Source organism: Pan paniscus, chromosome 20, assembly GCF_029289425.2.
Source record: "Pan paniscus chromosome 20, NHGRI_mPanPan1-v2.0_pri, whole genome shotgun sequence".
Classification (NCBI taxonomy): domain Eukaryota; kingdom Metazoa; phylum Chordata; class Mammalia; order Primates; family Hominidae; genus Pan; species Pan paniscus.
This window is the reverse complement of record NC_073269.2, coordinates 20,780,517-20,805,754: the sequence shown is the minus strand read 5'-3', so window position 1 is coordinate 20,805,754 and position 25,238 is coordinate 20,780,517. Positions and strand designations below refer to the sequence as shown.

General features: G+C 45.1%; 1 protein-coding gene and 1 pseudogene across 2 annotated transcripts; both read left to right on the top strand.

The window, feature by feature from the left end:
- Positions 1 to 1,319: 1,319 nt before the first annotated feature.
- On the top strand, positions 1,320 to 20,198 carry CYP4F11 (cytochrome P450 family 4 subfamily F member 11). 2 transcript variants are annotated; one of them, XM_003813569.5, is made up of 13 exons: positions 1,320 to 1,402; positions 1,819 to 2,017; positions 4,347 to 4,491; positions 6,464 to 6,517; positions 6,608 to 6,735; positions 9,058 to 9,179; positions 9,858 to 10,128; positions 11,494 to 11,560; positions 11,758 to 11,887; positions 18,977 to 19,110; positions 19,206 to 19,270; positions 19,485 to 19,567; positions 19,963 to 20,198. In XM_003813569.5, the coding sequence occupies exons 2-13, from the start codon at positions 1,820 to 1,822 to the stop codon at positions 20,138 to 20,140; spliced, it is 1,575 nt and encodes a 524-aa protein (XP_003813617.1). In that variant the 5' UTR covers positions 1,320 to 1,402; position 1,819; the 3' UTR covers positions 20,141 to 20,198. The 2 variants fall into 2 exon arrangements, with proteins under 2 accessions (XP_003813617.1, XP_063456851.1); XM_063600781.1 differs by lacking the exon at positions 6,464 to 6,517.
- A 931-nt stretch (positions 20,199 to 21,129) lies between these two features.
- On the top strand, positions 21,130 to 23,863 carry LOC100996068 (inositol polyphosphate multikinase-like; annotated as a pseudogene).
- Positions 23,864 to 25,238: the final 1,375 nt, after the last annotated feature.

Below are 25,238 nucleotides of genomic sequence, written 5' to 3'. Positions count from 1 at the left end.
TAGAGTACCGGACACATGGAGTCACAGTTTATGAAGAGTGCCCAGCACCCAGAGTAGGCACACTTTGTGTAGAGCACTTGGCACGCAGTAGGTGCACTTGACATAGATCACCAGGCACGTAGTAAACACGCTCTACATAGAACATCTGACACACAGTAGGTGTGCTTTATATAGAGCAGCAGGTGCAGAGTAGGTACACTTTACATAAGTTACTCCGCACAAATTTCACTTTATATAGAGGACCGAGAACAAAGAAGCAAGATTTTCCGTAGAGCGCCCAGCACACAGTGGGCACACTTTACATAGAGCACTTGGCACACAGTACACAACATGTATACAGAGTACCTGGCACATGGTAGGTGTGCTTTATTTAGAGTCCAGTACACAGTAAAAGAACTTTGCATATTGTCTTTTGCAAAGAGCAGAGACTGACACACAGCAGCTAAAGTGCTAGCTGCCAGCCCCTTCCCTTCACTCCCTCCTCAGAATCTTTCATCTGTCCCCATCTAAGGCCCATTTTCCTGTGATCCCTCCTCTGTCCCCCTCTAAGGCCTTATCTGACATCCCATTTCCCAGATGGGAAGCCTGAGTCCAGGAGGGACTCACTACCCACAGTTAGGGCAAGGGGAGGGCAGAATAAGGACTCCACTCAGGGTCCCCCATCTCTGCCCTCCTGTCCCTGGCCCCATCCACTCATGGCCCCTCTCAGCCTTACCTCCCATCTCCCCTCTCTGTCCTCCTATGCTGAGCCCAGCCTCCAGGTATTCTCCTCCAGCGGGGCTCTTTATCTCTAAAATCTGACTGGGTAATCCCCAGCACAGTTAGATAGTTTGTTCCTACTCCTGTCAGTCATGTCTCGACCCAGGCCCTGGGTTGCCTGGAGGCAGGGCTTGAACTCCTGCCAGACTGTGAAGCCAGAGGCCAGGAGCTTCTGTCTCTGAATCTCCTAAGTCTGCACTGAGAAATGGTGCATGATGAACTCCTGGACCACATGTGGAGAGGAGCTCAGAACATGATCTGGCACAATGGTTGGCCTGGCCCCACTCTCTTGCCACCTGAACTCTCAAGTTCATGACTTTATCTGCCACACCCTTGCCTTGGAAGGGCAAGGTGGCTGTAAACTTTGGGGCTCAGAGTCACCTTTGACTCTTCCTCAAGATCCCCTCCCACTCAGGTGTGAGATGTTGAGACCTGAGGATCCTGTGCCCATGCTGTGTCACCCTGAGCTGGCTCCTCTGCACCCAGCTGGCCCTACGCCAGGTTTTGGTTGGTTGCCCAGGCTTGGAAGACACACCCAGTCCATGGGGATTGGCTCGACCAGCCCAGCCCAGCCTCGCCTCCCACAGCCTTCCCGAAATCAGGGGCCAGAGGCAAAGACCTCCTAGCAGAGGGGGAGAGGAGGGTATGTGGGACAAGCTGCTTCTGATAGGAGCCAGGCTGGCAGTGGCAGGGCTGGAGGGTCCTGGCCTGGGATGGGGAGGGGACTGCCCAAGGTTGGGGTGGGTCAAGGCTGCTGGCCTGGGAGACTGGTGATTTCCTGGTAACTGGACCCCTGGCAACCTCCCAGTGATTCAGGCTGGGCCTTTTTGGATTCTAATCAGCCTCTCTCCCCCTTTCTGTGTAACTGGAGGCCACTTGGCTGCTGGTTTTCATTGGGCATTTCTGGACTTTAGATCTCAGCTCTTGTTTACCCATCTCAGAGCCTTCCCTGATCTGCCTCCAGCACTGCCCATCCTTGCCCCTCTCCACTGTCCTTGGAGCTTCCTGGGCCCTTCCCTGGGCCTCAGGATCCCACCCTCCATCCCATCTGCCCTGCAGGATGCTGCAGCTGTGCCTGTCCTGGCTGGGCCTCGGGCCCGTGGCAGCATCCCCGTGGCTGCTTCTGCTGCTGGTTGGGGCCTCCTGGCTCCTGGCCCGCGTCCTGGCCTGGACCTACACCTTCTATGACAACTGCCGCCGCCTCCAGTGTTTTCCTCAACCCCCGAAACAGAACTGGTTTTGGGGACACCAGGGCCTGGTGAGTTTGTCAGCAGGATGGGTCTGGGATCTCAGGATGCATGGAGTTCCTGAGGGGCAGGAATGGGGCTCAGGGAGCTGGGTTTTGAGGGTGGCTGGGGTGTGGGAACACAGAGAAGAGAGGGAGGCAGCTCACTCATTCCTCTCCTGACTCACTCATTCCTCTCCTGACTCACTCATTCCTCTCCTGACTCACTCATTCCTCTCCTCACTCACTCATTCCTCTCCTCACTCACTCATTCCTCTCCCCACTCACTCATTCCTCTCCTCACTCACTCATTCCTCTGCCCATTAACTCATTCCTCTTCTCACTCACTCATTCCTCTGCTCACTCACTCATTCCTCTCCTCACTCATTCTTCTCCTCACTCACTCATTCCTCTCCTCACTCACTCATTCCTCTGATGTGCCATCCCAAGTCTTTCTCACCTCCCTGTCCTCCCACTCCAGCCTGCTTGGATCTTTTTCCTGCCTGTCTTCCCTGTGTTACTGCACCTCTGAGGGGCTCCTGTGGGAGTGGTATGGGTGCACAGAGCAAAGATCTCCTGGCATTTGCACCTTCTCCACTGCTGGACTTGAGGCCTCCTGAGTCTACTGTCCAGGGACTACTCCCTGCCTGGCCCATTTGCTTGTGTCTGCCCATCTCTGTGCTGCTGCTTTCTCACAGGAATTAGCTCTGAGCCCCTTTCTATACGCAGGGACACAGAGGGTCCAGAAGAGAAGTGTGGGCAGTCTCCCGCTGCCTCCTTTTCTGGAGGCACCTTCCTCCTATCTTGCTCTTCCTCACTAACATGTCCCAGTCGGCCTTGTTACCTGCCTGAATAAAAGTTGGCCACTCCCTTCTCTTTTCAGAAGCTGTCCTTGACTCCGCAGACCTTGGCCTCCGACTTAGACCTGCTCTCCCATTTGGGGGACATGGCCTTGGTCTGCTCACTTGTAAATGGCAAAATTGATGGGCGTGTCCATCGGTGCAGTGGAGGGTGAATAGGACACACTAGCACAGAGCCTGGCCTGCAGGAGGTGCTTACTGTAGACAGTTAAGAGTCACTCCTCTACGCCTGGGGGCTGCTGAGAATGGAATGTCCCCAGTGTGGGAGGAACAGCCGCTGGTGGGGACCAGCCAGGACGTGAAAGGGATGTAGGAACCAGCCTCAGGGACAAGTCCTGAGGCCACACTGCTGTCCACAGACCTCCTTCCATGCGGACTTTTCCATGTGGCCATCCCCAGGTTGAAACCATTTCCAAGACGAGAAAACACATCCTCTTGAGCAGACAGCTTGCCTTCTCCCTCTGCTTTGGTATTTACTCTTGGATCTTTTATTTATTTATTTATTTTTGAGACAGAGTCTCACTCTGTTGCCCAGGCTAGAGTGCAGTGGTGCGATCTCAGCTCACTGCAACCTCCGCCTCCCAGGTTCAAGTGATCCTCCTGCCTCAGCCTCCTGAGTACCTGGGACTACAGGTGTGAGCCACCATGCCTGGCTAATTTTTGTATTTTTAGTAGACACGGGGATTTCACTGTGTTGGTCAGGCTGGTCTCGAACACCTGACCTCAGGTGATCCACCCACCATGGCCTCCCAAAGTGCTGGGATTACAGGCATGAGCCACCACACCCGGCCATTATCTTTGGATCTTGGAGACAGCCCCAAGAGAGAAGGAGCAGGGGTCAGCTGAGATTCTCTGCAGCTGTTCAGAATCCAGACACGATGCTGAGGGCAGAGGCTGCACCACATCTGGAGGCTGCAGGGGGAACTTGCTGTGGCTCCTGGTGAGGAGGTGCATTACTCAGAGTTCTCTTTAGAAACTGAATTGACAGGGTATATTCCCGCTTATATCTCATGCATGTATGAGACAGAGAGAGAGAGAGAGAGAGAGCGTGACAGAGAGAGTGTATTACGGAAATTGGAAAATGTGATGATGGAGGACAAGAAGTCCCATGATATAGCATCTGCAAGCCAGAAACCAGGGACACTGGTGTTGTAAATTCAGTCTGAGTCCCAAAAGGCCTGAGAACCTGGAGTTCTCATGTCCAAGGACAGGAGCAGATGGATGAGCACATCCACCCTTTCCTCTGCCTCTTTGTTGTATCTGCACCATCAAAGGATTGGATGACACCCACCCCCACTGGGGAGGTGGAGCATCCTTCCTCAGTTTACCTATTCAAATGTGAATCTCTTCTGGAAATACACCGATGGACACATCCAGAAATAATGTTTTACCAGCATGTTTTATCTGGGCATCTCTTGGCTCGGTCACGTGGAATTCATGGTTAATTCAGGACGCCTAGAATTAACCATCACAAGGGCTGACGGCCTCTGCCTTGTTTTCAGGTCACTCCCACGGAAGAGGGCATGAAGACATTGACCCAGCTGGTGACCACATATCCCCAGGGCTTTAAGTTGTGGCTGGGTCCTACCTTCCCCCTCCTCATTTTATGCCACCCTGATATCATCCGGCCTATCACCAGTGCCTCAGGTACCCGTGCAGAGCTTGTGGTAGTGGGGGCTGGGAAACATCAAAGGCCTTCTAGCCTCTCCCCTCCCCAAGCTTCTGTGTGGCCCCTGCAGGACCCAGGCCCCTCTTCCTGCTTCTCTCTCAGCCATGTTCCTCTTTCCTTCATGTATTCACGAACCCCCATGTCAGCGTCTCCTCCCTCCACTGCCATCTCTCTCTGCCTTTGTGTTCTGGGCACCACTGGGGCTCCAAGAAGCCTCAATTTAGGTCCCTGTCCTCGAGAAAGCCCCATGCTTGAGGAAATGGATCTGGACAGAGATATCTCAAACTTCGTGAAGTCAGGAATTGGCAAGAAGGAGATGGGTGTGACAACTGGGAGAACAAGGTCTTTCCTGGGGGCAGATTGGAAGGCTTCCTGGAGGAGGAGTTGCTGGAAAAATGAGTAAAAAGATTTTAAAGCAAGGGGAAGGGTGATGCAGTGGACATCATTAGTATCCAGGTACCGCTGCCAGGCCTGGCATCAGCCTTGTCTGTCCCTAAGCCTATGGTACTAGGGGGATTTGAGGCTGGTGGAGAATCTGGGCTGCTATTTATGTGATGTTCAAGTCTGGTGAGTTTATTCCTTTTACCTCATCCTGTCACTCATCCACCCTATTCATGGCTCTCCTGCTCCAGGCCCCAGCAATCTCCAGTAGGAGATCCCAGCCCAGTCTGGGGCCCTTTCTTTACCTCTGCTCATCCTGTGCTTGAACAGGCCAGACTAAGCAGGGGCAGGGGAAGCATCCCACAGAAACTATGGCTATAACCTCAGGATGCTGAGTGACTCTGGGCAGGTCCTCAGCTCTCTCTGGCTGCTGAAGTCTCTTTCAGTTGCGAGTGATGGAAACTCAAACTCATGTGGTCTAAGCAAATAAAGAGAATCAATGTGCTGTAAGTCTGGGGAGAGTGGTCTTCAGGCATGGTTGGATCCAGGTGTCAATTAATCCACATCACTGGGAATCTATCTCCTTCTCTCGATTTTACCATTCTCTGTGTCACTTTGCCTTTTCATATGGTGTCAACGATGAGTCTCAGAAGCCCAGTTCCAATCAGAAAGCCCACCTTTCTTCCAAGGGTCCCATAGATAGCCTATGTTTTCTACATTATATTTGATTGTATCTGGTATATGCTTCCACCTGGGATCATATACAGAAGTCATCATGTGTGGGGCTCAGTTGTGGCTGAGGACATTTGGGGCATGTCAGAGTCTTTTTGGTTCTTGTCTGAGATGTAGTGTGAGATTGTCTTTTTATTCTACTTCAAATGTCTTGGCCATGTTTGGTGCTTGTCCAAGGTGTAGGACCCAGGGAATCTTTGAGAACTGTCTGAGATATTATTTGAGTCTTAGTAGAGTTAGGTCTTAGGGTAGATTTGAATTATGCCGAAGAATAGGCTTGGTTATACCCGGGCCATGTTTAGGACATTAGTGACATCATATTTAAATGTTATCTAGGACCCGTCACTGGGGTACACAGAAGTCATATCAGACCATCTCAGGTCCATGGCAGAGCATGTTGTGTCATTTAGGGTTTGTCATATGTGTTTTGGCCATGTCAGGGAATGTTAACAACTGTCAGGGCAATATTCCAGGTCCCAGATCCATGTCAGAAGATAGCAGAGACTGCTGGGAGTAGACAGAGTGTCCTAGGTCCCTGTAAAGGCATTCTGTAGAGTGTTGAGCTATGCTCAGGTGTTGCAGAACATGTTGGACCATGTAGGAGATATGTCACTGTGTGCTGGAGCATGCTGTGTTATTGCTCTACTCTGTCGCTGCAGCCTGGTCTGGTCTCTCCTTCCTCCATCATCCTTCCTTCTTCCTCTACCCTTGGCCTTCTTCCTGCTATGCTGGGTGGGATGAGTGGAAGTGCACACCCCTGGCTGGGAGCATTCCTCCATACCCAAAGTCCTTCTCTTACCCCTCTCCATGGCCACTGATGGTCCTCAATCATGTCAGCTGCTGTCGCACCCAAGGATATGATTTTTTATGGCTTCCTGAAGCCCTGGCTGGGTGAGTAATTGAGGTGAATGGGGTTGGGGATATCCTTTAGGGATAAGGGAGGGTGCTGCCCTTGACCACTGTCCTTGGTTGCCCTGCCAGGGGATGGGCTCCTGCTGAGTGGTGGTGACAAGTGGAGCCGCCACCGTCGGATGTTGACGCCTGCCTTCCATTTCAACATCTTGAAGCCTTATATGAAGATTTTCAACAAGAGTGTGAACATCATGCACGTGAGTCCCTTGAACTCTGGGTCCCAGCTGGAGCCTTGGGGCAGAGGGACCACAGGCATATCTGCTCTGGAATTTTGGTTGTGCTTTGGGGCCAATGCTCTTCCTCTCTGAGCCTTGGTTTCCCTATCTGTAAAATGGGAATAATAATCTCTACTTAAAAGGTGGTAATGGATTCATGTCCCCAGCACATAGTATGTCTCAAAAGGTGTGAGTTTCCATGCTTCTCTCACAGAAATCCTTCAAACGCAAGAGAGTAAAGATCAAGATTGCATAGTAGCAATTGCTGAGTACAAACCGCCTGAAAACTCATTGGTTTAGAGCAATAAGGGTTTATTATACTTAACAAGTGTGTGAGACAGTTGGCTGGTTCTTCTGCATGTGGATGGGATCACTCTTGGTACATGAACAGCTGTGGGTCATGTGGGCAGCTTTGCTGATCCTGGCTCAGTTTATTCACATGTTTGTTTGGGGCTTTGCTAGCTTTAGGCTGACCTGGGATGGCCTCAGCTGTGACACCTGGACTTTTCTCCATGTGTTTCTCTGCCTCCAGGAGGCACCCTGCTGTTCACATGGCACAGACTGGGTTCTGAGAGACTGCCAGGAGACTGCAATGTCTCTGGACATTTTCTCTGCAATGTTTCAAAGTTCAACCAGCCTTAGGTCAGCACAGACCCAAAGGGTCATAAAACAGTCTCCATCTCTTAATAGAAGTTGCTGGAAATCACAGTGCAAAGGGAGAAGTGAAGAATTGGGAGTTGGGATTTTGTGAAGTGCTTAGGATGTTTTTCTTAATTGCAAGCTGATAAGCTAGCTTTGTTAATACTTCATGGATTCTGCAAGGAGATACGAGAGTCCTGGGTCAGAGACAAACAGCGATTTATTACTCACGGCATAGCAAGCAGCATGTTCTTGGTTTGCATAATTTCTCCAAACCACCTAAATCCCACGGGGTGCCATAGAGAGGTTTGAATAGTTGCCTGCTTATGCAGTACGGTGCATGGAAGGAAAGGAGCACTAGGCTTAGGGAATCTGCTTTCTTTTTTTTTTTTTTTCTGGAGTCTCACTCTGTCACTCAGGCTGGAGTGCAGTGGCGTGATCTCTGCTCACTGCAAGCTCCACCTCCTGGGTTCACGCCATTGTCCTGCATCAGCCTCCTGAGTAGCTGGGACTATAGGCGCCCATCACCATGCCCGTCTAATTTTTTGTATTTTTAGTAGAGACGGGGTTTCACCATGTTAGCCAGGATTGTCTCGATCTCCTGACCTCACGATCCACCTGCCTTGGCCTCCCAAAGTGTTGGAATTACAGGCGTGAGCCACCGCACCCGGCCGGGAATGTGCTTTTTTAGCAAGCAGAAGCAAGCCTGATATGTGTCCAGGAGCAGTCATTGCCTTATCTCTCAATGTTGTTCTCTGCAAACACAATTCTGAGAAATGGCCCAAACAACTACAGGGTGTGTGTGTGTGTGTGTGTGTGTACATATGTGTATATATATATGTGTGTGTATATATATATACACACACACATTTGCTTTAAGTTCTGGGATACATGTGCAGAACGTGCAGGTTTGTTACGTAGGTATAAATGTGCCATGGTGGTTTGCTGCACCCACCAACCCGTCATCCAGGTTTTAAGCCCCACATGCACTAGGTATTTGTCCTTATGCTTTCCCTCCCCTTGTCCCCAAACCCCTGACAGGACCCAGTGTGTAATGTTCTCTTCCCACAATAGGGATATTTTTGAAATGAATTTATAGCAATGGAGATGAGTAAAACCAACATTTACTGAGCACTCACCATATCCCAGAAACAGTACCATTTGCCAACTCCATGATACATATTTAGGAATTTAATTTTAATAACCCCGTGAGGCTTTGGTTGGTTTTGCCCTGTTGCAGACTATGAAACCGAGGTCCAGAGAGATTAGGGAGCTTGCCAAAGTTCAACCAGATAGTAAGTGAGCTACGAGTGGTGGAGCAGTGATTCTGTCCTGGTTTATCTGGCCCCAAAGCATGTTGTCCTAACTGTTACTGAAGATTTGATAGATGGGACCTATGGGAATGCAGGAGGTTGACCAACAGCACACAGACCATAGGAGGCTGAACTGGGACTTGAACCCAGATCTCTCGACTCCCAGCCATGAGTCTTTATCTCCTAATAGTAACAGTTTCTGCTCCTATCCAAGGCTGGTCCTTCCTGGGGATGGGTACCTGGGGCAGAGGACCAGGAGGATGATTGCAGGGAGTCCATCTTGATGTTTGGGTCTGGGAAGGTGCTCCCAGGAGGCAGTTCCCAGCTTTGGCTCTGTTTTTTCTCTGGCCAGGACAAGTGGCAGCGCCTGGCCTCAGAGGGCAGCGCCAGACTGGACATGTTTGAACACATCAGCCTCATGACCTTGGACAGTCTGCAGAAATGTGTCTTCAGCTTTGAAAGCAATTGTCAGGAGTGAGTCCTTTCCTAGGACCTGAGAACTTGGGCCTGGAACCCAAGGGAGTAGGTTGGAAAAGGATGGCTGACCGGGGTAACCAGAAGTGCCTTTCTGAAGGCATTTTCTGTGTGTCATAGCTGGGCTTTGAAGGATGGGGAGGGGGAAAGAGACAGTAGACATGAGGTTGTGGAAGTAGACAGGGGATAGATTTCAGGACATTGAAAATCAGGAAAAGTGGCATGAACTTTATCAGGAGGTTCCCAGGAATCTTTTGAAGGGGGTTGGGCCGATGACAGATGTGGTCACAGCTGAGCTCTGTGGAGGTCTGCCTGTCATGTAGACGCTACATGGAGCAGACATTGAATGCAAGTCCGTTATGGTAGGGGCTGGGTCAGAAAGAGCTGGAAGACAGTGAGGTCTGAGTTTTGTGAACAGCTTTTGGAAGGAAAAGAGTGCAGGCTGGATACTGGGTGGGAGAGACGGGAGAGAAGCATGGTGTCCAAGCTATGCTCTGGGTACCTTGGTGCATGGAGGCAGCTCTCAGAGATGGGATGCCTCAGAGAAGAGAGTTTGGAGAGTCAAGTCTCCTGGCTGTTTCTGGATACTCAATTTCCTGATGGGCAGTAGCTTCTAGCTGCTGGTGAGAGGTGCTCCTGGGACTTTGCATATGTTAAGTTGTTACCTCCTTCATGCAGGAAGCCCAGTGAATATATTGCCGCCATCTTGGAGCTCAGTGCCTTTGTAGAAAAGAGAAACCAGCAGATTCTCTTGCACACGGACTTCCTGTATTATCTCACTCCTGATGGGCAGCGCTTCCGCAGGGCCTGCCACCTGGTGCACGACTTCACAGATGCCGTCATCCAGGAGCGGCGCCGCACCCTCCCCACTCAGGGTATTGATGATTTCCTCAAGAACAAGGCAAAGTCCAAGACTTTAGACTTCATTGATGTGCTTCTGCTGAGCAAGGTAGGCTTCTCTGGGATGTGAATTCAAGTAATAGAGTGGAGATTTATGCCTCTGTCAAATGAAAGAACTTGGACTTGATCCAAAGGGCACTGGGAGCCATGGAACATGCTTGAAAAAGACAGGTCAGAGATAGGTTTGAGAGATGACTCTGTGGAATTCAGCTGGCAGGGGACTGCTAAGTTTGAAATAGTGAGGAGCCGAGATTTTACTCTACTTACATGTTAGCAAGTTAGGCTGACATATTTTTATGCATATCTATCTATGTCTGTATCTATGATGACAGATGCACCAAATCCCTGGATCACAGCAGCCTATTCATCATTCACAGCAATAGCAGCAACCAGAGTAGGATTGTAGAGCTGGCTCTCTATTCCCATATTCCTTCTAGGGTAACACAATGTTTTTACCTGTAAATACACCAGAATGTACTGCAGAGAGGGGCCCCACAGTATACATCTTGGGGCTTATATAGGATAGCTAGCTAGCACATCTGCCCCTTCTTCCTTCCAGGGCGAGAGTGGGAATGAGAAAGAGAGAGAGAGAGAGAGAGAGAGAGGATGTTTGCTTTGTTCTGGAATAAAAACTACTCCTTTCCAGTGAGATCGCCATGCCTGTAGGTTTATAGGTTTATAACCCAGATGCCTTCTGGAAAGATAAGAAGGATTCTCTGAGTTTACCACTGTAGAATGTGAGCAAATACATTCAGAGTAATACTTCAGTTCTTTCTTTCTTTCATTTTTTTTGAGACAGAGTTTCACTCTTGCTGCCTAGGCTGGAGTGCAATGGTGTGATCTTGGCTCACTGCAACCTCTGCCTCCCGGGTTCAAGTGATTCTCCTGCCTCAGACTCCTGAAGAGCTGGGATTACAGGCATGCAACACCATGCCAGGCTAATTTTTTTTTTTAGTAGGGACGGGATTTCTCCATGTTGGTCAGGCTGGTTGCGAACTCCCAACCTCAGGTGACCCACCTGCCTCGGCCTTCCAAAGTGTTGGGATTACAGGCGTGAGCCATTACGCCCAGCCAATACTTAATTTCTAACCTCCAAGCGAAATTGCCATTGAAATATGCTGTAACCCAGGTTGCCAGTTAATGCTTTACTCCAAAAGTCCTCATTATTCGAAACAAGAAAATATCCATAGGTCATTGACTCTTCCCAGCAGGGCCAAATAGGAGGTGAAGAAGCCAGCGGGAAGCCTGTGGGTGGTGGGCTCTGATGGTGGTGACCAAGAGACATCTAGGAGTGCATGATGGGCTTGGGTTTCTGGAAGGAGGATGGATCTTCAGAAATTATCTTAGGTTTGACTCAAGAGCCTTCAGAGCTGGTGTGATTTGGGGCAGGGATATTGTCTTGCCTTCTCTCCAGGATGAAGATGGGAAGGAATTGTCTGATGAGGACATAAGAGCAGAAGCTGACACCTTCATGTTTGAGGGTGAGGGTCTCAGTGTGGGACTACAGTGGGGACAGGGACCTCTCCATCCCAGGAACATAGTGGGTGGACCCTGGATCACTTCATTCTGCCCATCCTCCTCCTCCCTACATTCTCCTGAGGGCCTCAGAGTTTGGGTGCTCTCCTCCCTCTGGTGCTGAAGCAGCCCAGAAACCCAGTTTTGCTTGGCTGCCCCTCAGGCCATGACACTACAGCCAGTGGTCTCTCCTGGGTCCTATACCACCTTGCAAAGCACCCAGAATACCAGGAACAGTGCCGGCAAGAAGTGCAAGAGCTTCTGAAGGACCGTGAACCTATAGAGATTGAATGGTGAGTGCAGGTGCTGGCCTGTTCCTGATCTTTTCTCATTGGTTCTGCTCCTCAGGTGGGCAGAGGGAGGGAGTTTTTTTGGTCAATGCTTCCATTATCGCTTAGTGGGAATCGGTGCAAATCTCAGAGGCAGGGCTTAATACACAGCCTGGCCAGCAGGGGATGGTTTGCAGGCTTTTGGGACCTGGGCTGCTGGGAGAATTGGTGACAGCATGTGAAGGCAGATGATGCCACTTAGCATGTGTTCAGCAAATGAATTTCTCTTCCACCTCCTCTTTTCACTGAATTATCATGTTTTTTCAAACATCTTCACTTTCTGAATGTTTGCTCTTCCGTACCCTAATTTCAATCCTGTTGTACAGTCCAGGGATTTATAAGAGAGACCTGAGGGTAAAAGTCATTCATTCCTATCCAGAACACCTGCATTGTTCATCCATCCAGTCTTCATTCAGCAAATGCTCCCACACTGCATTCCTATCCCCAGTTTTGTATCTAGCACCTTTTGGTGCTCTGGAGAGCTTGGAAGAATCCAGCCCTGCGATCTGTTTTCCAGGTGCTCCCAGCCTGGTGGGGGAACAGTCCCAGGACAGGAAACTCCCAGCCCACATGAGCAGGGATGAAGTTGAGAACAAGAGGAGCATGACTGGGGGTACAGAAAGTGTCTCACCCGGGCACAGTGGCTGGCACCTGTAATCCCAGCCACTCAGGAGATTGAGGTAGGAGGATCACTTGAGGCCAGTACTTCAAGATGAGCCTGGACAACATAGTGAGAATTTTTCTCTAAAAGACATGAATAGATGAAAATAAAAGTGAGGTGTCTCAGTTGAGATCCTTAATAATGATCAGTAGATATCTGGATGCAGTAGGGCTCCAGGTCAAGAAGAGAGCCTAGGCAAAGGTCGAGGGAGGAGAGAGGGAGTGAGAAAGAGAGGGAGAGAGAGAGAGACAGAAAGAGAGAGAGAGAGACCAAGAGTGAGAGAAACAGAGAGAGAGAAGAGAAAGAAAAGAGGGAAAGAGAGAAGTGGCTTGTGTGCAGGGGGAGGGAGAAGGTCATAAAAAGAGAATGGAGAGAGAAGGAAAGCAAGAGAGAAAGAAAGAGAGAGGGAAGACAGAAAGAAACAGAGGGATGAATAGAGAGGGAGAAACTGAGTCATGATGAGATGATGAACCTGGAGATGGCAGCAGAGCCTGGGTGTGGAATACATGGAAAAAAAAGTCAAGAACTTCAATTTTAACTCAAGGGCAATGGGAAGGGACAGGTAGCAGGAGAATCTTTTTAGGGCTAGTGTAGAGGGCATACTGGAGAGGACCAGTTGTAGAAGGAAGTCCCAGGGAAGGACATTCTGAGGTCTGAGCCAGGCGAGGAGCTGGGGATGGAGAGGAAACATTGAGTTGGACAGGCCTTTTGAAGGTAGCGCCCTTACATCCAAGCCTTTGCTCAGCACAGGGTCCTGTAAGGTGGAGAAACATTTTTATGCTTTTAAAACCAAGATTTCAAGCAAAATTACACATTGTTTAAAAAAGTGGCCAAAAATTTTGATAAAAAATGAGCTTCCTTCTTAAGCCTCACACTCCTCACTCTGGCAGTTTCCATCATCAATGGTTTTCTGTGTGTCCTAGAAAATGGCTATCCTGATGCCCACTGTATATGAACACACGCTTTCTTTTTCTGTGTGAGTAGGAGTATATAAAATAGACACAGGTCTGCCCACTAACAATGTATCTTTACGATCTTCTGTTTTTCTCAAAATATGAGTTTTGGAAAATGAGTTTGTTTTTTAATTTGTCTTTATTTTTAATTGACAAATTTTGATTATATATATTTATGGGGTACACTGTGATGTTATGATGTACACAATGCAGAATGATTAAATCAACCTGATGGTCATATCCATTACCTCATATACTTATTATTTTAGCAGTGAGAACATTTGAAATTTTCTCTTTTAGCCGTTTTGGAAAACATAATGTATTATTATTAACTGTAGTCACCATGCATATAATAGATCTCAAAACTTTTTCCTCCCGTCTAATGGAAACTTGTACCCTTTGACCAACATCTTCCTGTTCTTTCTTACTCCCTCCTCTGGCAACCACCATTTTCTTCTGTCTCTGTGATTTCTATGCAACTATTTTAGCTCTCACAGGTAATTGAGATCATTTGCTATTTGTCTTCTTGTGCCTGGCTTATCTCACTTAGCATAATGTCCTCCAGAATCATCCATATTGTCACCAACGACAGGATTCTTTTCATTTTAAAGACTGAGTACCATTCTATTTTGCATTTATACATGGAAAATGAGTGTTGACTTCCAAAAACAATGATGAGAACAGATTCTTCTTGGACTCAATGAGACACTACAGATAAGACAGGGTTTAACCTTGACATTCCCACCACCCCACCTAATATCCTCCCTTTCCCTAAAGGGGTCTCTTGAGACATCAATTTGTCATCTAACTGTCTGCTTAATTATCTATCTGTCTATCTGTCTATCTATACATCTATACATCTGTCCATCCGTTCATCCATCCATCCATCCATCCATCCATCCATCCATCCATCCATCCTTTATCCTATCTATTCATCCTTCTTGTCTATCTATCTATCTATCTATCTATCTATCTATCCATCCATCGATCTATCTATATCATCTATTTCCATATATATACTATGTATTTTATTGATATAAATAGGAGTCAATGAAATATATACATATTTATATATTTTAATATATATTAAATTTATTAACATATTTATTTAATTTAATAATTAGGAGTCAATGAAATGTATATATTTCATATACATAGAAATATATATTTCCATATATACTATATATATTCCTAATTATTAAATTATAATATGTTATTAATATGTTTATTTAATTTAATAATTAGGAGTCAATGAAATGTATATATTTAAATATACATAGAAATATGTATTTCATATATATATATATACTATGTATTTTGCCCTTTGCTATTTACATATATGCATTTTGTGGCTTATTTTTGCCACTCAACAGTGTGTCTTACAGCTGTTTTTTTTTTTTTTTAGCATGGCATAACATTCCATATTTTATTTGTTTCACACCTTTGTTGAAAGCACTTGTGTATCTTTCCAGTTATTGTAGATATGGCCAATTTGCCTTCCAGAATCTCTGTACTGATTTACCTTCCAGCCTGCATTGTGTGACACACCTAGTGACCTGTTTCCTCCTTTTTTGTAGTTGCATTGTATTCTATGGTACTAGTGTTCTGTTGTGTGGATGTTTATCTAAACCTCTTTCCATCAATGTATATTTAGCTTGTTTCAGACTTTTGCTAAATTAAACCTGTTGCAGTCAGCATGTGTGTACAGTGACCATTGCTTATTTGTGTGAATATCTCTGCAGGACAAATTCCCAAAAGTGCAATTGCAGAATAAAAGGCCATTTTACTCCACAATTTTAATAATAATAAAAAATCTATTCCTATTAGCTGAGTTCGATGGCAACAGCTTTCCCATAACTTCACCAAGAGTGTTACATTATTATTATTATTATTTTCAACTTTTATTTTAAGTTTCGGGCTATGCAGATTGGTTACATAGGTAAACATGTGCCATAGTGGTTTGCTGCACCTATCAACCCATCACATTGGTATTAAGCCCAGCATCCATTAGCTATTCTTCCCGATGCTCTCGCCTCCCCAACCCCTCCCTGTGACAGGCCCCAGAGTGTGTTGTTCCCCACCATGTGTCCATGCGTTTCCCTTGTTCGGCTCCCACTTGTAAGTGAGGACATGTGGTGTTTGGTTTTCTGTTCCTGCATTAGTTTGCTGAGAATAACGGCTTCCAGCTCCATCCATGTTCCTGCAAAGGACATGATCTTGTTCATTTTTATGGCTGCATAGTATTCCATGGTGTATATGAACCACATTTTCTTTATCTGGATTATCACTGATGGGCATTTGGGTTGATTCCTTGTCTTCACTATTCTGAATAGTGCTGCAATGAACATATGCATGCATATATCTTTATAACAGAATGATTTATATTCATTTGGATCTATACCCAGTAATGGGATTTCTGGGTCAAATGGTATTTCTGCCCCTAGATCTTTGAGGACTCACCACACTAAATTTTTGTCAGTCTGCATATTTCTTCTTTTAGTGAACGTTTCCTTAAATAAGAGTGGGATAGAACATCTCTTGCCATTTTTTTTTTCTTTTTGTGGAAGAGATCATCTTACATTGCTGTTTTTCCTTTGGGTTATTTTCCCATATTTACTTATGAAACTATGTGTTAAAATAAATCTTTTTTTCTGTCTTTTGTTGCCTTTTGACTTCTTGGGGACACTTTTGGTTAGTTTATATGAAGCCAGTTTTGTCCACATTTTCTTTTGTAGCTGTACTATCCATCCATTTCCCAGGGTTTTGTGGGGCTTCCTTTACCAGATGTGGGTTTTCACTTATTCACATATCTGTCTCTGAGCTCCCTATTCCATTCTTTGGTCTGTTTTTCTGTTCTTGCAGCTTTGCCATGCTACATTTGTTACTGTAACTCAGTAATAGGTCTTAATGTCTGGTAGAATGACTTTCTCTTCTGTTTTTATTTCAATAATTTGGGGGTGGGGTACAGGTGGTTTTTGGTTACATGGATGAGTGCACCTGTCTCCTAAGCAGTGGTACTCAATATGTAAGCTTTTATCCCTTGCCTCCCTCCCAACCTCCCTCCCTGAGTCCCCAAAGTCCATTATATCACTCTGTATATTTTTGCATCCTCATAGCATAGCTTCCACTTATAAGTGAGACTATATGATATTTTGTTTTTTATTCTTGAGTTACTTCACTTAGAATAATGGTCCCAGCTCCATCCAAGTTGTTGCAAAAGACATTATTTCATTCCTTTTAATGGCTGAGTAGTATTCTATGGTGTATATATGTCACATTTTCTTTATCCACTCGTTTGTCAGTGGGCACTTAGATTGGTTCCATATCCCTGCAACTGTGAATTGTGCTACTATAAGCATGCGTGTACATATGTCTTTTTCATATAACGACTTCTTTTCCTTTGGGTAGATACCTAGTAGTGAGATTGTTGGATGGAATAGTAGATCTACGTTTAGTTCTCTAAGGAATCTCCTTACTGCTTTCCACAGAGGTTGTACTAATTTACATTTGCAGCAGCAATGTAAAAGTGTTCCCTTTTCACCATATCCACACGAAAATCTATTGTTTTTTGACTTTTTAGTTATGGTTATTCTTGCAGAAGTAGGGGGTATCTCATTGTGGTTTTAATTTGTATTTCCCTGATGATTAGTGATGAGCATTTTAAAATATGTTTGTTCACCGTTTGTACATTTTCTTTTGAGAAATGCCTATTCATGTCTTTGCCTACTTTTTAATGGGGTTGTTTGATTTTTTGCTTGCTGATTTGTTTGAGTTCCTTGTAGATTCTTGATACTAGTCCCTTGTCAGATGCATAATTTGCAAATATTTTCTTCCACTATGTGGGTTGCCTGTTTACTCTGCTGATTGTTTCTTTGGTTTTGCAGAAGCTTTTTAGTTTAATTAGGACCGATTTCTTTATTTTTGTTTTTGTTGCATTTGCTTTTGAGGTCTTAGTCATGCATTCTTTGCCTAAGCCAACTTGCTTTTCTCTAATATTTTATTTTCAGATTGACCTAGCTCTTTATGATTTTTTTCTTCCCAAAAAAGTTTAGAGTAAGTTCATCAAGTTCCTAAAAATTAGATAGATTATCATTTGCACTGAATATATTCTCTTGTTTGACTTGAATATGTGATTGATATGTGCGAAAACAGGTAACACCATAATATTGACACATAGTTTGTCATAGTAAAATGGTTATTAATGTATTCAAATAATATTTAAGCTTTTAATAGAGCTTAAAATATTTGCTTAGATATCATATGCATGTTTTGTTAAATCAATCCTTACATATTTTGTTGCTATAGTGAAATGTATCTTTTATTCAGATAGAGGGAAATGTATAAATTCATTTGAAATACAGAGACTTTACGTCTCTTGTTAAAATTTAATTCAGATATTTTATATTATTATCATTATTATTAATATCTTATCTTTTATCTTTTTCCAGATGCTTCTTATTTTCCTGGAAAAAAAATCAACTCAATCTGGTTGCCATGTCTTATAATAAGACAATGTTTAGATTACTCAAGTATATAGTTTTTTTAAAAAGGCTGTTAAAAGCTCTAGAAGAAACCATGGGAAAATTATTTTATAGCTTCAGAGTAGGGATAACCCTATTTTGATACAAGTCCCAGGAGCTACACAAGAAAAGACTGACATACTGTTAAATGAGAAAAGATATGGAATATGTATATAGTATATGATGTACTCATATTTTTAAGATACTAAAAATTAGCTCTAGAAAGATATATAAAAATAATAATAACTTAGGCAACCTGTGAGGAGAAGAAGCAGGTGACTTTGGGCCATAGGGGTAGAGGATGTTTTATAGTTTTTAAATTTAGAGCCACTTAAGTGTACAATGTATTAAAATTTTAAACAGCCACAGAAAAAGAAGAAAGATTAAGCAAACAATTCAGCTCCCTTACTGGGTCTTAAATGTTTATAAATGTTTTCCAGTGAAGTGTTCTGTTTTTCTAAGTATAAAATCACCGTCTGCCACCACCACATTTCAAATTGCATTCCTCTCTTTTTTATTCCCTTGTCTAATTGCATTTGCTACTATTGCTAATACAATGATGAATAAGAGCAAAACAGTGGATCTGGGTATTTTGTTTTTTATTCACTTGCATTTTGTGTTTGCTTTCTTGCCATAAAGGATATTTACCTTTAGGCCAATATGTTAACCTTTTTAATAGCTGGCTTCAGAGTGTTGTGTTTTCCTCAGAATAATCTTTGAAAAATCGGCACCATTTTTTTCTGGTACTTTTCTAATTTTCTGCTTTTCTAATTTTTTTCTGCTTTTTAAATTCTCCAGTATTTCATCCATGTGGAATTTATTTTGTGATAGGGAGAAAAAGTCTCACTTGGAAACAGAGAAGCTGGAGAATTGTGTCTTTGTTCCCTTGATAATGATTGGGGCTGGGGTGTTTTCTTAGGGATGACCTGGCCCAGCTGCCCTTCCTGACCATGTGCATTAAGGAGAGCCTGCGGTTGCATCCCCCAGTCCCGGTCATCTCCCGATGTTGCACGCAGGACATTGTGCTCCCAGACGGCCGGGTCATCCCCAAAGGTGCTCACAGCCTCAGGGGGAGGAGCCTCCTGGGTAGCAAGAGGGGTCCCTCAGGCAGGGGGGCCTTGTCCCGACTGCCTTCTTCTCTCCCACAGGCATTGTCTGCCTCATCAATATTATCGGGATCCATTACAACCCAACTGTGTGGCCAGACCCTGAGGTACTGCCTCCCTCACCCCACCCTTTTTGGAGTCCATTCCAAGGTTCCTAGAGGAGGTGACAGGGTTTTGACCAGGAAAATCCAACATCACCTCCCCTCAATGGAGACGCATCTGCCAAAATGTCTCTCCAAGGCCGGGGGTCTTGGAGACAACTGGGAGACCCCACCCAACTGGGAGACCCCACCCAGCAAGCCTTCTTGGTCTCACCTGCAGGTCTACGACCCCTTCCGTTTTGACCAAGAGAACATCAAGGAGAGGTCACCTCTGGCTTTTATTCCCTTCTCGGCAGGGCCCAGGTAAGGGTGGCCTGTGTCTGAGGCAGAGATGGCATGATGGGTGCAGGGGTCCAAAAAGGGGGAAGTTACAGATGGTCCCAGTTCCAGCTCTCCTTCCCTCCCTTCCTCAGGAGTTCATGAGCAACTGTTCACAGAATGGGGTTGGGAAGGTCCTAGAGGGGTCTGCGGTGTGCTCAGAGTCCCCTCCTTCATCTGTTTATCTGAACTGGGGGTAGGAGCCTGGGCCAGGTTTGGGGGATATGCAAGCACACATGGGAGTCCTGTGGACACTTATCCCCTCTTTCTGCCCCTCAAGCCTATCTGGGTGCATTTGGAGTCCCAGGCCAGGTTCTAAGCATGATGGGGCCGGGATGGGGGTCATGGGCACAGTCAGATTCCCTCACTTTTGCCCCCAGAAACTGCATCGGGCAGGCGTTCGCCATGGCTGAGATGAAGGTGGTCCTGGCGCTCACGCTGCTGCACTTCCGCATCCTGCCGACCCACACTGAACCCCGCAGGAAGCCCGAGCTGATATTGCGCGCGGAGGGTGGACTTTGGCTGCGGGTGGAGCCCCTGGGTGCGAACTCACAGTGACTGTCCTACCCACCCACCCACCTCTGTAGAGTCCCAGAAATAAAACTATGCTGACACCTCTGCTTGAGCCTCGTTGACAGCCAGCATGGGGCTCCTGGGGACTGGTGGGATCTAAGAAAGGGAGGTGAGTGGGTGGAGGCAGGGTGACGTCTCTGAACCCAAAACCGTGACGGCCTCTCTGGCTGAGCACAGGGCATCTAGGCCCTTAGTGGGTTCTCCCAGAGCCCAAGTAAAAACTTTATCCTGTGGGCAGTAGGGAGCCCTGGGAGGTGTTTGAGCAGGAGAGGGAACAGGATTAAGAATGGGTTTAAGGAGCAAGACTGAGATTCTGATTCAGCGAGAAACAACCATAGGGGCAGATCCCTTCATCTGTCCTGGGAATGTCCTCCCAAAACTGGAGTCCTCAGCTCAGAACAAAGGGAAAGGGGTGCAGCTTCCACCCTGGCAGGCTCTCAGAAATTTTTATTTCCTTTTTCCACCAACATCCCACCCCTGTTTCTCCCCCTCCCAGTGCTTTCCCTCTGTGACTCTCTTCCCTTACTTTCAGAGGCATAGGATCTGGAGCCAGACTGCTTGGGCTCAAGTCCTGGCTCTGCTGCGTGACTTGAGCAAGTTAATTCCTCTCTCTGTGCCTCGGTTCCCTCAACCATATAATGGAGACAACAGCATTACCTATATCAGGGTTTTCCTGAGGTCTCAATATAAGGGACTCAGAGCTGTGCCTGGCACACAATGAATGCTAAATATATGGAGCCATTATTATTTCCTGTCTCAGAAAGTCTGGCTGTTAAAGAATGTTGTCTTTCAAGATCGTTATTTCTACCACGACTTTAAAGGCTGTGTTTTGGAACTCAAAGGCAAAAATTCTAATATCTGTGCTCCTTGAACAATCTCTTCTCCTAGAGGGCTGTGCATATTATATATATATATACATACACACACACACACACACACACACATATATATATATATATATTTTTTTTTCCTGAGGATGGTGAAGGCACCTGACTGTGTGAGGTGGTAGGAGAATGAGAGAAACCTGTCAGTGTCTCAAAATAAAATCCTGCTACAAACATTGATCTCTTTTCATAGCCTAAGGGATGTTGCATCACTAAACCCTGTTGACTTCTCTAATCTCTTCTCTAGCTGATCTCCTTCCCTTGCTACACTCGGTTACTCTGGCCTTGATTCTGATCTCCAAATACATTATATTTTTTATTTGGGACCACTGTATTGCCTTTGCACCTTTATCAAAGATAAGTTGCCTATATTTATTTGGATCTATTTTTTGGGCTTTTAATATTCTGTTCCATTGACCTATTTCTCTTTTCTTTTACCAATACCACAACATCTTGGTTACTGTAGCTTCACAGTAAGTCTTAAAACTTGGATATTGTCAGTCCTCCAACTATGTTCTACTCCTTCAATACTGTGTTGGTTATTCTGAGTCTTTTGTCTCTCCATATAAATTGTAGAATTAGATTGCTGATATCCATAAAAAAACTTTCTGGAGGGCCCCAGGGAGCGCGGGGCGCCGCCGCTGCTGCTGCTGCTCCTCGGCTGGGTTGTGTCTACTGGGCCCGCGGCTGCGGCTGCAGAGAGGCCTGAGCCGGGAGCCGCGCTCAGCCGTGAGTTGGGCAGAGGGAGTGCCCGCGCCGCCGCGGCGTCATGGGCCCCCTCCCCTCACCTCAGCAGGCACCAGCCGCGGGAACCCCCAAGCCTCCTCGCGCCCGAGCCTGAGCGACCCCTGGGTTCTCCGGCGCCCCCTCCCTCCTCCTATTTTTTTTTTTTTTTCCTGCTCTCGCTGACCCTACCGCTTCTGTTCTCCGTTATGGCAAGAGAGCCACCATCCCCGCTCCGGGTCGAGGCGCCGGGTCCCCCAGAAATGCGGACCCCACCGGCGATCGAGGCCACCCCTAAGGGCACCCTGCAGCCGGCAGGCGGCAGACTCCGCTTCCTCAGTGGCTGTGTGCCCATCTTGCATCAGGTGGCCGGCCACAGGTATGGGACGGACAAAATGGGTATACTGCAACATCCAGATGGCACAGTTTTGAAACAGTTACAACCACCTCCAAGGGGCCCAAGAGAGCTGGAATTCTATAATATGGTTTATGCTGCTGACTGTACCGATGGTGTTCTTCTAGAGCTACGACAATATTTGCCAAAATATTATGGCATCTGGCCACCTCCCGCTGCCCCAAACGATTTATACCTAAAACTGGAAAATGTGACCCATAATTTTAATAAGCCCTGTATAATGGATGTAAAGACAGGGCAAAAAAGCTATGATCCTTTTTGCCTCATCTGAGAAAATTCAGCAACAGGTCAGCAAGGACCCATTAATGGAAGAGATTGGGTTCTTGGTGCTTGGCATGAGGGTTTATCTTGTTCATTCCCATAGCTATGAGACACAAACCAACATTATGGAAGAAGCTTAACAAAAGAAGCTATAAAGGATGGAGTCTCCGGATTTTTTCATAATGGGTACTGCTTAATAAAAGATGCTGTTGCTGCCATTATTCAGAAGACTGAGAAAATTCTGCAGTGGTTTGAAAACCAGAAGCAGCTTAACTTTTACGCAAGTTCATTACTGTTTCTTTAGGAAGGTTCATCTCAGCCAATCACTGCAAAACTGAATGACAGAAATTTGGCAGAAAAGTTTTTGTCCAAAGGACAACTGTCAGACACAGAAGTACTAGAGTGCAATAATAACTTTCATGTATTAACTTCCACAGTGAATGGAAAAATAGAGGCTTCAGTAGGCAAAAGCTTGTCCAAGATGTATGCCCATCACAGGAAAATGTATACAAAAAAGTATCACAGTCAGACTTCATTGAAAGTTGAAAATCTGGAGCAAGACAATGGGTGGAAAAGCATGTCACAGGAACATTTAAATGGAAATGTACTTTCCCAACTGGAAAAAGTTGTCTACCATCTTCCCACTGGTTGCCAAGAGACTGCTGAAGTGCGCATGATAGATATGGCTGATATGTTCCTTAGCAACACAGTAGATAAGGGATATGTTTATGGGCTAAAGCATTTAATTTCTGTACTTCGAAGTATTTTAGACAATTGAATCGTCTGTTGCAGTATTTTTTTTTTTTTTTTTTTTGAGACGGAGTCTCTGTTGCCCAGGCTGGAGTGCAGTGGCGCGATCTCGGCTCCCTGCAAGCTCTGCCTCCCGGGTTCAGGCCATTCTCCTGCCTCAGCCTCCCGAGTAGCTGGGACTACAGGCGCCTGCCACCGCGCCCGGCTAATTTTTTGTATTTTTTAGTAGAGACGGGGTTTCACCGTGCTACGCAGGATGGTCTCGATCTCCTGACCGCGTGATCCGCCCGCCTCGGCCTCCCAAAGTGCTGGGATTACAGGTGTGAGCCACCGCGCCCGGCCTGTTGCAGTCTTTTTAAGAGGTGGGCCAATCATAATGAAGAGGAGCAGGCAATGTCTCCGCACCTTTAATGCTATGCAAAAAATATGTATTGTGAGTCGACATTTTATTTGTCTTTATACTTTTGGAAGAAAGGTTAACTTTTTTATAATCTTATTCAGGAAAACTATATGTTCATTAGAAAACTATGAAGAATAAAGAAACTTAGGAATGTTAAGCAGGGAATGTAGTGGTACATGGCTTAAACATCTTTTTTGGCTCAAGCAAAATGCAAACCATTATTCAGTCATTAAGAGTTTAGTTAGCTTTCTGTAACCAATTCATGAAATCTCTGTCCACCCAATTTGACAATGAGCCATATTTAAAATAATACATTATTAGAACACCTACCAAAATCTCAAAAGCACAGGTTGATGTCCTTAGTCTTGCTATGTATGAAGTTATTAAAACTGGAGAAAATTCTACTTCAGAAATAAGTACTGCTTAGGTTTTATATTAAAAATTCAGACCAGCATATCAAAGGATGCTTCTTAGTGAAATGATTTAGAATTGCTGCATTCCAAAAGCAGGTTTTCTCTTTAATTTTTACAACTCTCTCTCTCTCTCTCAAAATATTATACTTCATGAAAAAGACAATTGACATGGATGACAACAACGAGAGTCTTGAAATTAAGGGCACACTCATTGTTCTTACCAGGGTTAGAAGAGAGAGGTTATTTTCAAGGAACAAATATTTTGCTTTACAACCTCTCGTTTATGAGAAAATTGGAATATAAATTTATTACGTTGTGAAAAGTATCATAAACCATATACCTCTTTATCTAAATGCAGTTTCAAAAAAGTAAATAATTGAAGTTTTATTTCTCCTCTAAATAACTGGAATTTTTTTCTTTAAAAATTTATATATTTATATGTCCCCATTTAGTTAAGTGGTAGTGTAAATGTATACTGTTAAAAGTGGTTTCTCAGAATTATAGTAAGCAATGAAAGACAGTATCTAATTAGGTTGTTATCAAAAATACTATATGTGAATAAGTCCATCATATAGGGCTGGTGTGTATCTAAATTCATGCTTCTATTTCACTGTTACTCAAAACAGTTTTATATTATGTTGAACAGTGAAATTATAATTTAATTTCATGGGGACGGGGCAGTGCTATAGTTCTTGGAAAAATTAGATTTGTATTATCTTTATTTCACACCCACCACCTTAGAAAAATCAACTAGTTATTTGTCATTGAAAACATTTAAAACTTTGAGTCTTCAAATACATTTGATGTTAGTGCTGTCATTACTTGCACTTTGATTCACTAATAACATTTCTAGATAGTTACCAGTTTTGTCATTTTTCTGGAAAATATTTTGGAGTTGTAAATTGTTTCTCTTTTTCTTCTAGAGTTACAAATTGAATTTTTAAATCAAAGCACCTTTGTTGTGGTGTGGAGAGAAGTATCACAATTTTATGTTTATTTTACTTTCTCAACCTTCTCTTGGGGTACTTTGCAAATACCTCAGTCTAAACAGAAGTACCAAATACATGCTCTATGAACTCTATCCTTAGTAAATCTATTAAACCTGAATAACTTAAAAGATCATGTGTGTTTTGTAATAGCAAAATTTGATTTTAATTTTTTATTTGGAATTGGTGTATTTATCACAGGGACTTCCAGTTTTTCTTCACTTTTCAAATGGATATTGGCTACAGTTTTA

Coding starts and splice junctions, on each gene's coding strand:
- CYP4F11 (XM_003813569.5), top strand. CDS start 1,820: ATGCTGCAGCTGTGCCTGTCCTGGCTGGGCCTCGGGCCCGTGGCAGCA. Junction 11,561..11,757: donor TGACACCTTCATGTTTGAGG/GTGAGGGTCTCA, acceptor GCTGCCCCTCAG/GCCATGACACTACAGCCAGT. Junction 19,111..19,205: donor CGGCCGGGTCATCCCCAAAG/GTGCTCACAGCC, acceptor TCTCTCCCACAG/GCATTGTCTGCCTCATCAAT.